This window comes from Pangasianodon hypophthalmus, chromosome 13, assembly GCF_027358585.1.
Source record: "Pangasianodon hypophthalmus isolate fPanHyp1 chromosome 13, fPanHyp1.pri, whole genome shotgun sequence".
NCBI lineage: Eukaryota > Metazoa > Chordata > Actinopteri > Siluriformes > Pangasiidae > Pangasianodon > Pangasianodon hypophthalmus.
The window spans coordinates 12,301,407-12,319,358 of record NC_069722.1 but is presented as its reverse complement, the minus strand read 5'-3'; the positions used below and the strand labels follow the sequence as shown (position 1 = coordinate 12,319,358).

Below are 17,952 nucleotides of genomic sequence, written 5' to 3'. Positions count from 1 at the left end.
GGTCTGTCACAGATGTGTCACAATGTCTCTTTATTCCCATTGGATGATTTGCATCAGACTCTGTAGATCAGCTGTACTTGAACAGCTCCATCATCAATTGCTTTGAATGCGCTAGTACAACTAACAGCTGCGTACAGACGGTAGACAGTCCAGATCTAAGGACTGATTGCTGAAAATCCCGGTACAGATTATTTACTTGTTATGAAGCCTCTGGCTGGAATTTCGTTCCAGTTTACAGCAGCTGATTTCAAGTGGAAACTGTAAATGAAAGCTCTTGCTAAATCTTGATTAACTGGATGTTGTTTGAGTTATTTACATGTTTCTTTGGCCACCACTTCACCCTAATGAAGTTGATATGAACTTAGGGTTTCTGTGGCACTAAAAATACAAAAGACATAGAACAATATCATAACTACGTACAATTAGATAAAAGCTATTACAATTAGAACTAAAAAAGTGTACTTGAGCTAATATGTGACTTCACATAGACCTCATAATAGTTATGGTAGGAGCTGCACAATCTGCTCTTCACATAATGCATCCTGTATTTGACACCACAGCTGACATAAATTGCACACGCCTACTATGACCAATAATTAAATATATATGTATTTTTTTTTTTACCCCCGCACTGTTAAATTCTCGATTGTGATTGGCCAGAAGGTGTCAGTTAATCTTCTATAACAGCAGGTCTGAGAGTCATTCTGGCTTTTTGTTTCTATGGAAACAATTTCCGCAAAACGGATGAAGTTTTCTGTGGTAAGACATTTATTTAGACTTTTTTTTAGCAGTCAGAGGTAAAGCCGAAACTTTAAATTTTCCAACCGGGGGAAGTCTTCAGGACAGAGGGTTAGGGTAACATGACAAACTGCATTTGTTGTCTTACTAACTTCAAGAAAGAGAATAAAGAGAGAACATAGTTTATAGCTGTTATAATGTCAGTGATTTCACAGACTTTCCAAAACATTAAATGTAACTATAAACAAATAAAAAGTATGATAAGTCATTCTTTAATATAAAAAAAAAAAGCAATGGCAAACTACTGTGGTATAACAGGAATGAAACTGTTGTTGAAAAAATAATCAACTTTTGAAGTAGTAATGGTCGAATGCAGAGCCCTGTCATGTTTTATTCCTTACTTGGCAGATCTGGTACCCTACAGGTTTCGTTTGATATTCATAATCAATAATTCACCTGAAAAGCCATGATATTATATATAGATTGTATTACTGTGAAAGGGTGACTGAGTAGGAGAAGATTATGGCAAAGCTAAAAAGCATCATGGCTGATTAAGGGTATAGATACGCTATGCAACAGACGAGGCAGTACAGTAGCTGTAAGATCCGAACGCAACATACTTTATTATACTAAAGGCAGTTCAAAACAAATGAAAGTTGAGAGGTAAGAAAAAGTCAAAAAAACAAGGAGCACCAAAAGAATTAAATGAAAGACAGGATGTGTTAGGTACAGATGAGTGATTTGCACATCCTATACTTGGTCTTTTTAACATCTCCAGTTATTCATTATGAATGCTTTGAAATCACCACATTGCCTGTGGTAACCCCTTCTTGCCTACATGGGCCTGTAATGACAGAATTCATGTTGTTACTTAACCACATGTAAAAAAAAAAGGTGGGGTGTGTGTCTTTTTATCAATATATCAGTCAGTGACAGATGATTAAATCAATAACATGGAAGTAAAATATAAATATGGATGAAGTCAGCATGGAAGGGAAAGAGGAGGAGGACAGGAGATTATGCCTTAAATTTACAACCCTGTGGAAAATTATTCTAGCACATTATTCTTGCATGATGTTCTCATATGCTGTTAGAAGGCCTTTAATCAATGTACTTCAGAGCAAATAACAACAAAAAATGCAAATACAAGTTACAAAAAACACGGACTATTGCTGTGTACAAACATTTATACTGAAATGTTTGTAATGTGCTTAATGATTCTAGTGCCATTTTGTTGGTTGATGCCATATTTTCATTGTTCCCATCTGAAGTTAGCGGTTGTTTGCCACTGACATCACAGGGTGACACTGCTACCGCATTTACAATGCATATGATAGGAGAAAAAATTCAACACTGTCAGTGCATCTTCCCATTTTCTCAGAATTTAATTTCAAAATCAATCTTGGATGCCATTGAAGATCACAGGGAGTGACTTTACTCTTTAAGGATCATTTGTTTTGTTGCTCTAGGGAAACCCTTAAATATTCTGTGTAGAACCATGCAACAAATGGTTTCCTTTTTAGAAAAAGCTCCAAGTTGAACCCCTTTAGAAAGCTAGAATTCCGAAACATCCAATAATCACTTCTGTCTAAATACAGAGTAAGCTGCAACACACATTAAGAGTGGCAAGTTAAACTGCTACAGTAAGAATCTGGTACTAGCTCTGCATGCTGTGTGTCACACCCAAGTGAATACTGCAAGGGGTAATTCACCACTGGGCATTTATTTCTTGTTTACACGTTCTGGCCACTACTGAACCACCACTCCAAGTTTAATTGTAGGTGCACGTAACCCTTGATTAGATAAATCATCTGACTTATCCTACTGCTACCCACAATTTAATTCATGCCATAAGATCCTCCCACTGTGGGATTCTTGGCCTTATAAAAATGGCCCAAATACGTGTTCAGTTCCAGATGGAAGCCCGGGGATCAGACGTGCCAGTTTGGTAGGCATATGGTAGGCTAATCAGGCCCTGGCAGTGAGTAGACAGGGTGGTAGGAGGATCTGAAGGAATACTGAAAGAACTGCTTCTTGATTTGTGGGATTACTGTGTTAAAGTGGTTCTTCCTTACCAAGCCAATAAATAGTGGGTGAATGGAAAAGATCATGCCTGCTAACATCCACTTAAACTTGAGGTATGGCTGGCTTGGGACATATCGAAAGTAAATTAATAACAGTTATAAACACTAACTTTCTGCTAATAATTCAGCAAAATGTAAGTCCAAATTACAGTGTAATGTGGCTAAACATACTATTTTCAAGGGATTATGAGGGGATTTCTGAGTCTAATTTTTTTTAAGATAATGTACTATGGTTTTAATCCATCTACTGAAATTTATCCTGGTCAGGGTCACAGTGAATCCTGAGCCTATCCTGGGAACACTGGCATGAGGCAGGAATACACCCAGGATGAGATGCCAGTCCATTTCAGGGCACCATGCACACACATTCATGCACTCGTTTACATCTAGAGGCAATTTAGCATAGAAAATATACTTATTGCCATTTTTAGGAGGTGGGAGGAAACCAGAGAATCTGAAGAAAACCCATGAGGAGAACATGCAAAACTCCACTCAGGATCAAATGAGGGACCCTGGAGCTGTGAGGCAGCAGCGCTTCCCACTGTACCATCATGCTGCCCCTCATTAGTTTTTTTTTTTAAATCTATTTTTAAGCCACTGCCACTGGGTGGTGGAGGCATTATGTTTTTAGGTTGTCTGTCCATCCATCCATCTGTCAGAGATTCTCATTAGCACGATAAATGAATGTTTGGTATGAAATTATCATGTAACCAGCAGATTAACTAATTAGATTTTGGAATTGATCCACTCAGGGTCAAGGTTACAGCAGGGTCAAATGTCTGAAATAGTTTTTCTTCAATAGCTTCCCTCCTGTTTGAGGTAGATTTTATATGAGTATTTCAGCCATACAAATTAATAACAAGAAGGACTAGGCTTGGCGGAGGCATCGCTGTTGACTTCTACTTGTTTTTTATTTGTATTTTTTATGTGCAGACTACTTTGGTATGCATATTCACTCAGCTGGGATTCTCAATCTTTGATCACCAACTATATGTCATGTAATTTCGCAGCTCAGAACTCCACCTGCCATTTTACAGTCAGTTTAACTCCAGTTCATTTGGAAATTTCCAGTTCTTACCATGTCGTCACGCTTTCCACATGAAATCTATATGTATCTCAGTTTGTTCCACAGTTTTAGAACACAGGATTTAGGGGTTTGTCTGACTAAATGATAAAGTGGTCTTTCAGTCAAGCTTTACATCAGCTAGAAAGCCTGAGCAGGAAAAAAAAAAAAAGATGATAGATGGCCTTCCAGCTGATTTGTTTTTAAACAAACCTGCTTAATGAGGTTGTGAACAGCCCAAATAGATTTACTCTAATGGACTTCTTAATTTGCGATCAGCAGGATTAAAGGAGAACAAAGCTCTGAAATCCAAACTCTTCAAAACATTTAGCACAAACAAAGAAAAAAAATCCAAATAATGTTTGCGCTTTCTGTAAACCTAGAATGATCGTTGAAGGCCATATTTGTAATGGTGTGTTTGGGATCAGCTTTCCGATTCACCGCAGACCACTTTAAATCTAAATGAGAGTTAATGAAACAGACACTACATATCATTGACTGAATATCTGGAGTTCTTTCCTGTCATTGTTCAATAACAGTTTTGACAGATGAAATTGAAACTGTGCCTTTGATGTGTGCTTTCATTCTCACAAACATGCTTTTGGGTTGTTTTGGAAAGTTGACTCTTTTCATCTTGCAATATAGAACATTGAAATGAAAATACAAAAAACTAGGTGATGACATGTATAAAAAATATCTCCTTCAAAATGTATGAATGTTCCTTTCTGGTTTTCTCAATAAATTGTGTGCACTTTTAAATTGCCATAAGTCAGACATCTACAGTGCACTGTATAAGTATTTACCACCCATGAACTTTTTGCACATTTTGTACTGTTAAAACCTGGAACTGGGATGATACTAATTAGATTCATTATATGCCATGAATCTACAGAACACCCAATAATATTCAAATACAGGGAAAACCCTAACTGGTGCAATAACAGTTGCCATCAGAAGTCATATAGTATAGTACACATGTGTAATTAAAGGGTCATGTGATAACATAATTACACCTGTTCCTGGAAGGTCCCATGGTTTGTTAGAGAACATAACTAAACACACAGTAAGAACAAAGATCTATCAAAATCAGTTTGGGACACAGTTCTGGAAAAATACAGTTTGGTTCTTAAAAAAAATTATCTCAAACATCCTGCAGAGCATTAAATCCATTATTAAAATGGAACAAATATGGTCCAATAGTGACTCTGCTTGGGGAGGTCATCCAACAAAAAGTCAGTGATGGGTAAGGAGGGCATTAGTCAGAGAAGCAACCAAGAGGCCAATGGTAACTCTGAAAGAGCTGGAGAGATCCAATCCTTAGACGGGAGAAGCTGTTCACCGGACAACCATAACACAGACACTGTTATGGTTTATGGAAGAGTGACAAGCCCTATGAAATCCTATTTGAAGTTTTCCAAAAAGCATGTTGGAGACTCAAACATGCAAAAAGAAAAGGTTCTTGAACAATTTGGCCTGGGAACAAATCGCTATGTTTGGGGAAACCCATCACTGCTCATCACCCCAAGGACAACAATCCCACAGCAAAGCATGGTGGTGGTAGCATCATGCTGCACGGTGGTAGCATCATGCTGCATGCTAAACATTCAATTTTATCTACTATTTTGTGTAGCTTCATGACATACTATTATACCACTTCCATTCCCTTTCCAACAACATGTGGGAAAGTTCAAGAAGGGTGAATATTTATGCAAGACACTGTAAATTCTCTTACTGACAATGATAGCATAGAAGGCAGTAGAAAATGAGATCATAAGATATTCAAGACCATCACTAGAATTTTAGTTTATTCCCACAATAGGTAATTCAACCCCTGAGAAAGTAAGGGCCTCTTGGTATTCATGCTGCAATGACAACCCTGCCATCATGAGCACTGAACTGTAAATGTACCCCAGTTCTACCCGTATCATTGTAACAGTAGGAAACAGCACCTGTCAGATAAACACAATGATATGAAACAGAAACGTAAATATACACCACGAATACCATCAACAGAGTCACCAAGTGTCAAACAAATACAGGTCTAAACTTTGGTCTGAATAACTTTAGCCTAGATTTCATGACAAAATCACACTGTTCATTTAATATCAAATATGAAACTCACACTTAATAAACATAGTGAGGGGTTGCAATGTGTCAAATAATAGAGGAAGCTGTGCTGAAAGAATGAGAAGGAACCCCAGATTAAGCATTGATCACAGTTCATCACAAAGTTATGCAGATTTTTCTTTTATCATATTTGAATAAATATGACCTCTGAGGTTACAACCAGCCTTTTCCATGATAAAATATCTGGTCCTTCCTCAACCTCTCAAAATAATGTCAGGCCCAACTGGAAGATTTCATTTATAAAACTGTGTAACATCATCATGGCATCACATGCAGTGATGGGATGAAGAAGCTTGGAGACAGAGCAGATGAGAAGAGAGGTTTAACTGAACCTGTAGGAGATGATCAAGAAGGCAATACAGCATGGAAGAAAGCAAAGAAACACAAGTACTGGCTTGGTGAAATGACATTAGGCTTAGATTTATTTATTTATTTATTTATTTTTACATATGGCATTTCAACAAACATTTCGTTTCAGGGTTTTTAGCTTAAGCCAAAGAACAGTTGGATTCCTGAAGTAATAAGAAAAAATTCCCGCAGCTAACGCCCTTGGTCTAAATTTAATATTGAGATGAAAATATGTATGAAGCAAAACCAACTGAGGCCAAAAGGCCAAAAATGCTAAACTATTGGAACTGACAGATGTACTCAGTATGAATCTAAAAAGCTGGCTTCAGTTTAAAACGCTTGGAAATCAGTGGATAACCAATATATCTCAGTGATTGCCAGTGTTGTTAAACATTCAGACTTCCAGAGGATGTTGCTCAGTGGTCTTAGGACTCTCTCAGCTAAGACATGCAAATACTGACTGCCTTGCACTGCCCTCAAGTGGCCATGCATAACTTCTTTACAGATTCCAACTATTCCAACACTGGCTTTAAAGATGAATTTTTAACATAATATGATGCTGAAACTAACCCGTAAACATCCAGTGTATTTTACATCCCTTTATACTGTTCAACAGCTGCATCTTTTCCCCACACAGGCTATTTTTCTTCCAGGGAACTTTTATCCTAACAGTTATATGAGATGAGATGTTTAAAAGTTTTGATGTATCCTAATATAAATAGATGCCAATAGATGATAGGGCACAATCTTTATATATTTTTTTTGTTCGGGTCCAACAAGGGAATGATTGCCACTGTTACTGTACCTTGGCTTACAGAAAAATAATGACTGTATGTGTATGTGTACTGTATATATGTATGAACTGTACTTTATGATACATGGATAACAGTATTTCTCTGTCAGGTTCTCCTAGAACAGCATCTCAGAATGGGGGCCATGTCAGTGCACAGTGTACACATCTTTCAGAAGCAGTGTTTCTGATGAAATCTGAGCAGGGCCAGACTGGGACAAACATTCTCACAACCACCCATGCCACACACCCAAAACAAATTCTGAGACCACTACTGTAATGCACCTACTGTAATGTACATATCAATGGGAAATACGTCAAAAGTATCCACTCAGAGCCTACTCATATGTTTTCAGCTAACTCACAGTTCTGCAATTTGTCCTTTAGATATGTTTAGTTTAAAGCCAGAAAATGATACCTTGGGTACAAGCAATGATGCTGTCTTTTCAGTTTGTTCATATGTTTGGTGTTGTATACTGTTGATGTTTTTGCTTTTGTCACTAGTTTTTGTCTCCTAAAATCCAACTCCATGTCCATGTCACGGGAGGTGGTAACAATGCGACACATCCTCGAAAGCCTGCTAACCGTATTGGCTAACATGACATTGCTGGAATACTGTAAGATTTTACTCATCAGTTACCATTGCATGATGTATGTATACATTTCAGGTGTGTCCAAATACCTCAGTGTTGCTATTATGGCTATTATTAGGCGTTCATGAGGCTAGCTGTTCATTAGCCAAAACGGTCACCTTATTTACAACCACGCCCTTTCAGCTGTCATAAAATAACTCCAATAAAACCCATTTATCTTACGGAAACATTCTGGGGAGATATAATGGTCAACTGAACTGGTTAACAACAGAACACTATTCCTGAAAATAATTCGTGGAGATGAAACTTTAAAAAAAAAAGTAAATTAAAATGTAAAGAGTTTTAAGTAAGCGTTCACTTACATGGGAAAAGGCAGGGTTAAAGATTGTACAGTCACAGTAACATGTGCATGAGGCAGGAGCTAATTTTTTTTTTTTTTTTAATAAGCTATGATATGATGATGATTTCACAGAAATATAATTTAGAATCTTTTTTTGTGTGAATTGATAGTGATGGTACATACTAGGTATTTGTCTTTAGTGGCTCTTTTAAACTAATCACACAAGTGAGATCAATGAGAGAGTCAACAGCATTGCTAGGATACTTATTTTATTTCATTCATTCATTTTCAGTAATTGCTTTATGGTGGTCAGGATTGTGGTGGATCTGGAGGTTATCCTGGAAACACGAGGCATGATGCAGGAATACACCTTACATAGAGATGGTGCCAGAGCATCCAGGACACTATTATTACTTATTTCAATATTGAGTTGTATTTTTGCTGTTATATTTAATTATCTCTGAATTTTGTTTAAAAAAACGAAAATCTGCTCTGTTCAGTAAGCTTTGGTACATTTTTCATTAAAATATTTAAAAATAATATATAATATAATATAACCGTATAATATTTCTTTAAGTGTGAAATTACAGTAATCTTAGCTTGTACTTAACAGTCAGTAATTTAAGGTAAAATCTATAGAAAAGTTTACAGTGTAAATATTGAACTGTTTTATTTTGATTGCATGTTTACTGATACACTATATGGCCAAAAGTATGTGGACACCTGACCATAACACACATATGTGTTGGTTGAACATCCCATTCAAGATTTAATCCCTTCTTTGCTGTTATAATAACCTCCATTCTTCTGGGAAGGCTTTCCACTAGATTTTGGAGCATGGCTGTGGAGATTTGTGATCATTCAGCCACAAGAGCATTAGTGAGGTCAGGCACTGGTATTGGTTGAGGAGGTGTTCCAGTTCATCCTGAAGGTGTTCAGTGGGGTTGAGGTCAGGGCTCTGTGCAGGACGCTTGAGTTCTTCCACTGCCATGTCTTCATGGAGTTCGCTTTGTGCACAGGGGCATTGTCATGCTGGAACAGGTTTGAGTCTCTTAGGTCCAGTGAAGGGAAATTGTAATGCTACAGCATACAAAGACTTTCTATACAGTTGTGTGCTTCCAGGTTTGTGGCAACAGTTTGAGGAAGGCAGACCTATAGGTGTGATGGTCAGGTGTCCACAAGGTTTTGGCCACTGAGTGTATGTTTACTTAAATTTGCACAACATGAGTTGTGAGATAAACCGCCAGCGAGAAAAGCCTGAACTCGTGTATTGTCAGTTGTGTATTGCAGCCTGTCTGCTGACTCGAAACGTCACGCTGATGACACCCTCGATGCCAGCCTGAAGCTCGTCGTGCTCGTGCACGGCTCCGACTCCTTTGGGCGTCCCGGTCAGTATGAGATCTCCTTCCTCTAACGCCATGACCCTGCTGATGTAGCTGATCAGGTAGGGCACTGAGAAGATCATGTGCGCCGTGCTGCCTCTCTGCCGAGTGACGCTGTTCACCCTGAGCCACAGCTCCACACCTGCCGGATCCGGGATCCGCTCTTTGGGGATGAAGTCGCTCACGGGACAGGACGTGTCGAAGGCTTTGGCCAGAGTCCAGGGCAGCCCTTTGGCTTTGCACTGGTCCTGAACGTCCCGCGCGGTCATGTCCAGGCACAGCGCGTATCCGGCTACATGCTCCATGGCGGAGGTCTGGGGGATCTCTCTGCCCGCTCTGCCCACCACCACGCCGAGCTCCACTTCATGGTGCAGAGTGGAGGAGTAGTGAGGCACCAGGATCGGAGAGCCCTCCTTCACGTACGCCGTGGGCGGCTTCAGGAACAGCACGGGCTCCGTGGGCAGCTCGTTCCTCAGCTCTCTGGCGTGTTCTGCGTAATTTCGCCCCACGCAAATGATCTTTCGTCCCCACTCCCAGAAACGAGCCACATTTCCCCTGCTCATTTCAGCTCCTCTGAGCCTGGAACAAATGTTAAATGACCTTTACTCGAGACTGTCACGGAATGTCACGATAGACAAAAAAAAAAAAAAAAAATTTTTTTTTTAAAAAAAGACTGACATAAATCATTTGTAGCCGACTAGATTACGAAAACCATTTTTTATATCATTATTATATTTAGCAGCTACGAAGCATTTCGAAGACATTTATTTTGAATTAAGTCTGCTGATTTACCTGAAAACGTCCGTCTATGGCTGAATCTCAACTTACTACATGCTCCCTAAACTTGTCCACTACTTAGACTATGAAGTTACGTCTAATCAAGTGCACTGTATATCCAATAGACAGGTCTTTGAGCATACAGCGCACAGAGACGCCGTGACGGCAGTGTTTACGTGAACACGCCCCCGTATCCGATTGGTTAAACTGGGTTCAAAGGTAAAGAGTGGGCGGGATTGTACTTCAAATCCAACTTTCTACTTCTTCCGTGTGGTGTCGTAATCGCGATATTACCATGTTATTTAAGTCTCTGCTCTTCGGGGCTTGCGGTCTTGGCGCACTTGGAGCTGCAGCGTATAAATTTGGTATGTCTTTACAGGAAACCCATTTAATATATTTACTTCTACACGCACAGAATTCTCAAGTAGGTCAGGTTTTGTTCTTCAGACAGAGCTGACATGACTTCGTTTTGGTAAAATTTAGCCTGTGTTTTGGTCGGAGTGAACAGATGGGCTGTCCCAAGACTGCGTCCAAAACTGCACACTACCGCACTACATAGTGAGCTGCGTCATAATATGTGCGCTATACTATTTTGACTCACTATTTAGTACACTAGTGCGCATTTCAGGACGGAGTCAAACAGCAAGCATTTCCTGCATGCGTTTTTATATAATAATAATAATATGTTGTCTTAAACATCAACTCAACATAACGTTAATGTATATTAATTAGTCAGCTTATATTAATTGTCCTGATTCATAAATGTAATGTCATTTTTCAAATGAGGATAAAAAGTTAAGTATACACTCAGAGGCTCCATGAACAAATTCTATGAATGGGGAAACTCTGATCTTGTACTTTGATATGATTCATGTTTATGATTTTATATTTATGCTATAAATTAAGAAAGAGGTTGTATACAGGTAGTGTTTCCTCACCTGACATTCTCCAGTGTCTGTAAACTGAGACTAGGTGTGACTTTATTATTCATGGCCTTCCTGACCAACTGAGGGTTGGGCTGCTTCTATTTGTATTTAATTTTTTTTTTTATTTTATATGGGGCATGTACAGTATATAGCCAAAAGTTAGTGCACACCTGACCTTCACACTCATATGTGAGCCTTCCCCAAACTGTTGTCACAAGGTTGGAGGAAAGCAATTGTATAGGATGTCTTTGTATGTTGTAGCATTACAGTTTCCCTTCACTGGAACCCAGACAGTGTCCCATATACAAATTGACGTACATGAAAATATGGTTTGCCAGTGTTCATTAGGAAAATTGAACACATTTAGGGTGAATTGGAACACCAAGTGCACCCCAGGCCTCCTTTTTATTATAGATTATTATAACATGAGATTATTATAACAGCAAAGGGGACTAAATGTGGAATAGGATGTTCAACAAGCACATATGAGTGTCATGGTCAGGTGTCCACAAACTTTTGGGCATATAATGTAATGATTATGCCTAATTACATGTTACCTACCCTATATATATATATGTATATGTATGTATGTATGTGTGTGTGTGTGTGTGTGCGTGTGTGTATGTATGTATGTATATACACACACATTTATATATATATATATAGGGTATGCTAGACAGGAATATGTAATTGGGCATGATATATGAATGCATAAATACATTATTGTAGATTTTTATTTTCCTTTAAGCAATTAATTGTGTAATAATTTACATATTACCATACTATTTCAACGTTACGCCATATTTATTTATTGGAGCACTGGTGCCTTTTATTTGTGATCATGCCACACACAGAGCCAGTTACATTATGTTAAAATGTAGATTCAGTCAATGTAAAAGCACTTTTCCTAGTTTTATCCTATTACCTATTATAACCTATTGAGTTCAATTAATCAGTCAACTAGGACTACAGGTATAAGTAAATAATAACAACATTAACAACATTAAATAACAACAACAATAACTTTAAAAGTTAATAGTGACTGTTTTTTGTTTTTCTTTTTTTAATAAATCATCCCTTAGTCCTGGCTGTATTTTACAGGCCTCTCTTTGAGAACCACAGATATAGAGAGGTATACACAGATGAATTAGGCTGATATTTTGAGCACTGTAACATTGCTCTACTTTGACCATAGGATGTAACAGAATGACTCTTTAGCCCACAAATATTTCACTAGCTAGCAAGTCATTAATGTAAACATGTTCCAGGTGGACCTGATAAGGCCTAGATACTATTCAGCTTGCTGGTTCTCACTTCGAGGCTCAGTATTACATATCTGTGGCAGCGTCTGGAACATTTAAAATGACTTTTATTCCAAAATAGCAATTTAAACTATATATTTGGTGTTTTCTGTGTTTTGTTTTTTTTTTTCCTGAAGCCCCTACTCAGATCCCGGCAGCATTTTTTCATTCCGTGGTTAGGAAATCAGCTCTCGTGGAGCAGTCCAACATGAAGATAGAGCTGTTGCCTGCACTCACTGATAACTACATGTACCTCCTCATTGACGAGGACACAAAAGAGGCAGCCATTGTGGACCCAGTAGAACCTGTGAAGGTAAGAAGAGTTTCACTTTAACTGCTGTAGACGTGTGTCATACTTCTGCTTGTATAACTGATATTCATTCTTGTTAGGTTGTTGAAGCTGTTAAGAAGCACGGCGTGAGGCTCAAAACCGTTCTAACCACACATCATCACTGGTAAGACCAGCTTTAAGTCATTCATGAGTTCTGTGACCTTTACATCCTCTTGTCTTGTATGTTTATTTGGTGTGTTTGGGGTGTTACGCTGACAGGGACCATGCTGGTGGAAATGAGAAGATGGTGAAATTGGTCCCTGGGCTGACTGTGTATGGAGGTGATGACAGAATAGGAGCCTTGACCAAAAAAGTAACACATTACAACACTTTCAAGGTAGGTCCTCATGCCAGTTATGGAAATTCCTTTTTTTTTTTTTTTTTTTACTTTGGAAGTAAAAAAAGTTGAAAGGATAGAAAGAGAGAATACAGTGATTTAGTTTAGCCTAGTGGTTAATATATGTAAATTTGAGAATGTGTCTTTAGCACTTTTAGATTTTAAACTTATCGTTTTGGCAATATTTGTACATGCGTACAAAGGCTTAGCACAAGGATTCCCAACCTAGGGGTCGTGACCCCACGTGGGCTCGCTTGATTTGCATATAAGGTCGCGAGAGAAACTTACAATCTCCTCTTTTGTTTCACTCATTTATTTTACAAATTATTATTATAAATATCGAAGACAGATTTTGTGTGTTAATATTGTGAAATGTTACTGGGAGTCACATTCAGACAAGACACATTTAAATTAATAGAGTACAGGATATTTTAGACTTTTACACTATCCTGACATGCTGCATTAGTGTATTTCAGCAGTAAAAATGGACAAATTTACCTTTAACCTCCACTAATATGTTACTGACATAATAAAATATTCTAATGTTACAGTAGTCCTAAATTATAAATCTGGAATTTAAATGGATCAGGCTTGGGGTTGCAGAAAATTCATAATGTCCATTTGGGGTCATTTGCCCAAAAACTTTAAGAACCTCTGGATTAGCATTATCTTTACATAACATTTTAAAATTCAGTTTAATCCCTGATTTTGCACTTAAAATGATGTGATCAAAGATAGATTTAGAGCAGCCAATTATACAATATGAACCTTGATTTTTAATAAAAAAATCATGAATAAATATTAGCTTTGAGGGCGAGGACCTGCCTCCTTCACTAGGGAAGGCATAAAGAAAGAGAGAGCAAAACAGAAATGTACAGAGTGAAAGAAAGTTTGACTTTGTTTGTAAGTAAAAGACAAAAAAAAAACACCTATAATATACTTATAACATACTTTTGATACCTTAACTTTAAGAAACCATTATATACAGTATATTTCACCAAAAAAAACATGGACATATTCTAATAAGTTTCTTTAACTTTTCTGCAAAGATCATATTAGGTAAGTGGTTAAAAAAAAAACAAAAAAACAGTCAGTCTGCCTAAACATAAAACCTTGCTGGCTAAGTGTTGTTAAAAAGCCACGTGTCATAGTGAAATGGACGTAAGCCTAATCAATTCACTTTGTACTCAAATACTGGCTGTCAAAATATCTACAGTGCTCCAGTGCTGTAGTTGAAATGAAAGAATTAAATGCTATGTTCTCCCTTTTCACTTTTGGGGGTCACCAGGTTTCAAAATTTTATATACAGTATAATAAAACTTTTCACCAGGTGTACGATGTCTCCAGGCCATCACATATACAGTGAATATGTGATTCAGTGACAGTTGCCTCATATGTTTTCTTTTTGCTGAAGTTGTATCATAAATATTCAGAGCAGACCAGCACATCAGTTTGGAACAGTGAATCTTTACCTGTTCGTTTGCTATGTATTCAGGTGGGCTCGCTCAATGTAAAGTGTTTGTTTACACCGTGCCATACGAGTGGACACATCTGCTATTTTGTGACATCAGAAAATAGTTCTGAACCCCCGGCGGTGTTTACAGGTATGATATGCTTGACTCTGACAGCAATGATAGTTACAACATTTGATTAGAATCATACCACAGGTTGCAATAACATAAATATAAATAAAAACAAAAGAATTATACCACAGCGCTGTTGAATTCTCAAATCTGATTGGTCAAAAAGTGTTGATTAATTTTCTATAACAGAAAATTTATGTATAGCTCTCAGAGTAGTGCCATCTGCAAGGAAAATTACAGGTTTATATTAGTGCACTCTTTCTAACGTGTTATCTTTTCTATAATAACAACTAATTTACAGTCGAATAATAAAAAATAACAAAGAAAAGCATATAATTGTTGATATGGTGAAGGTTTCTGTGGGAGACATTTAACGTTTATGGAAGGAGTTTCCAGTGTCAGTGCTTCGTAACAGTCAGAGGTAAAGCTGTAACTTTAAGCTTTCCAATATGAGAAAGTCTTCAAGAGGGAGAACATTACACTTTTTTCCTTTCCAGAGAGGGTGGTGAGGAAACAAAGGTTTATACCTGCTGTAACAAGTAATAACAGGAACTAAATCATTTGTGCAGACATTCCACAAACATTAAATGTAATTAAATGAATAAAACGTATGACATGTCATTCTTTAATTAATATAAATTGTAATCGTTGGCAAACTGCTGTGGGATAAGAGGAATAAAATACTTCAGGACATGCTGCTGTTGGACAATAATCACCCTTTGGAGTGTTAACACCACCGTGTTGTTGATTAATTTCCTATTAAAGCACCTGTCATATTTTATTCCTTATGCATGACTAAAATACAAGATGGGTCTTATTTAATGAAGTTTAATGTGGTAAATATAACTTCATTTCCTTGCTACATAGTGTACTGGTTGAACAATAGTTATGTAATTTGCATTGACATTGTTGCATTATATTTTCTGATTGTGAATAGGGGACACCCTGTTTGTGGCAGGCTGTGGAAAATTCTTTGAGGGTACAGCTGAGGAAATGTACAAAGCTCTGGTAGACATTCTGGGACGACTTCCTCCTGAGACGGTAACTATTTCATGACATTTTAGTGCAACTGTCTGCGTCACACCACGCTGCCTTGTTCACATATTCTGCTCACAAAGTGAAATATTTTTTATCAAACATCCATTCATAATAGAAGACTCTTTGTAAGCAGTATAGTCACATGCTCTGGTTGTGCTCCAGCGTGTGTACTGTGGTCATGAGTACACGATCAACAATTTAAAATTTGCACGCCATGTTGAACCAAATAACGAGGCCATCAGGAGAAAACTGGCATGGGCTAAGGTACTTCATCATGTTATTACACTCTGATTACACTTGTGTTATAAACCCATGTTGATTTTACTTCAGATAGATTTAACTAGCCTATGGTGTTGTTAATTAGGAGAAATACGATAACGGAGAGCCAACCATTCCTTCCACGATGGCGGACGAGTTCACGTTCAACCCTTTCATGAGAGTCAGGTAGAAAAAAAATCCATCCACTATCACTTAAAGGTGCAGATTATAATGCTGTTTTAAGATCAATAATAATGATATAATATCAAAGATACCCTAGAAGAACAGCGATTTACAAAATTCCACTGCAATTAATGTGGGTAGATTCTTTATTTCAGGATTCTGTTTATTTTTTCTGACCCAGAAATGAGCTCCACCTCCAGGTGGGACAGAGCCGCTCAGCTCTCGCTTTTAACATGTTAGCCTACGTGTTAACTCACAAGGCGTAATATTTTCAGGGCACTTCAGCAAATTGTTCAGTGTTTGTTTCGATTTTATCATTTGCTTTTGCTCTAGGGAGAAGTCAGTACAGATGCATGCCGGGACAAGTGACCCCATAGACACGATGAGGAGCATCCGTAAAGAGAAGGACGGCTTCAAAGTGCCCAAGGACTGAGCTTGTGTGCAGCTTTCAATGCATTGAGGAAATTCTCCATCACAATGCGTCTTCATTGCACTTCATACTCTTACTAACATAAACTGGGCTATACACAGGAAGGAGAACATTCATGTTAATCCAACATTTATAAGCTCCTTTAGGGGTAGGGATTGATTTAAATGTTTTGTGTTTCTCTGGTCAGCTTGTTGTTCAAAATGACCATCACATGCCAGCCATGGCCTCAGAGCTGCACTGAAGTATTTAGCTGACTTAGCTCATCTGCTGCTTATCATATATAATATAACTTATAAGAGTCTTTTATGATTTAATTAATTGTGTTAGAGCTGGGAAAACATGAAGCTTCACAGTGCTGTGGCACCTTAAGAGTTTGATTTGGATTAATGTTTATACAGTAGAAAGTGTGAAATCAAATCCAGCAAGCAGCATATCTAGTTTCTAAGTTAAAGGTACTCATTAGTGGCACCTATAGAATCTGCATAAGGAATACTAACAGCTTCTCAGAGTTACAAAAAAAGTTGTTTCAAACCTTTTTCTGTGATGTGTTTAGTTTGGTAAATGAAAAAAAAAAGCCAGATGTTTCTGATTTAAAAATATTTACATATGTTGTGATTTTGAAAGCAGGGGTTCTTAATTAGTAAACAGATGTCTTAATGTGCAATGTTTTATTTTTGTTGACTGAAGAAGACTATATTAAGATGGTAGGTGGTTATGATCTTTGTGTTACAAGAGAAAATGCATTTACAGGATTCCAGACAGTATGCATGGTCAGATATGAGACATTCATATCTTTAAAATTCTTTCATATAGAGGCAAAAGTTGCCATGCCCTGATTATTATTGTACCCTGCTGTGCACTTTCTGTTTTCAGAAGCGAAAAAGCAAAAATGATTATATATCAGTGTGATCAATAAAGTGCCTGGGAGAACTAACATCTTTACATTTCTAATGCTTTTAACTCTATTGTTGGTAACATATTTGCTTGTATACGCCTTGTCATTATTGTGGTGAATAAATACACTGTTAGGCCGCCTATAACGAGGATCAGCATTAAAACCACTTTGTGTGTGAAGCTATTGTTTCCCTACCTATATATATATATATATATATATCACACACAAAGTGGTTTTGATGCTGATCCTTGTTATAGGACATATGTACACACATACACACATATCACTGGGTTGCACTCCTGTCAGTCAAGAACAGGAACAAGAAGCTGAGCTGAAGATTACAAAAAAAAAAGAAAAAAAAAATCACCTTGTCTTTTTCCAGTTTGGGTGAGTCTGTGCCCATGATAGCCTCAGATTCTTGTTCTTGG

General features: G+C 37.6%; 2 protein-coding genes across 3 annotated transcripts; one reads left to right on the top strand and one right to left on the bottom strand.

Annotated features, from left to right (window-relative positions):
- Nucleotides 1–8,339: 8,339 nt before the first annotated feature.
- On the bottom strand, nt 8,340–10,378 carry fahd1 (fumarylacetoacetate hydrolase domain containing 1). The gene is made up of 2 exons (XM_026916836.3): nt 10,258–10,378; nt 8,340–10,044 (listed from the first exon to the last, which is right to left on the bottom strand). Exon 2 carries the CDS (start codon nt 10,026–10,028, stop codon nt 9,357–9,359), a length of 672 nt encoding a protein of 223 aa, XP_026772637.1. The 5' UTR covers nt 10,029–10,044; nt 10,258–10,378; the 3' UTR covers nt 8,340–9,356.
- LOC113528334 (hydroxyacylglutathione hydrolase, mitochondrial) lies at nt 10,379–17,563 on the top strand. Of its 2 annotated transcripts, XM_026916833.3 has the most exons (9): nt 10,452–10,607; nt 12,607–12,782; nt 12,860–12,924; nt 13,020–13,137; nt 14,633–14,741; nt 15,658–15,761; nt 15,921–16,022; nt 16,123–16,202; nt 16,533–17,563. In XM_026916833.3, the coding sequence occupies exons 1-9, from the start codon at nt 10,538–10,540 to the stop codon at nt 16,630–16,632; spliced, it is 924 nt and encodes a 307-aa protein (XP_026772634.1). In that variant the 5' UTR covers nt 10,452–10,537; the 3' UTR covers nt 16,633–17,563. The 2 variants fall into 2 exon arrangements, with proteins under 2 accessions (XP_026772635.1, XP_026772634.1); XM_026916834.3 differs by lacking the exon at nt 15,921–16,022 and having other exon boundaries at nt 10,379–10,607.
- Nucleotides 17,564–17,952: the final 389 nt, after the last annotated feature.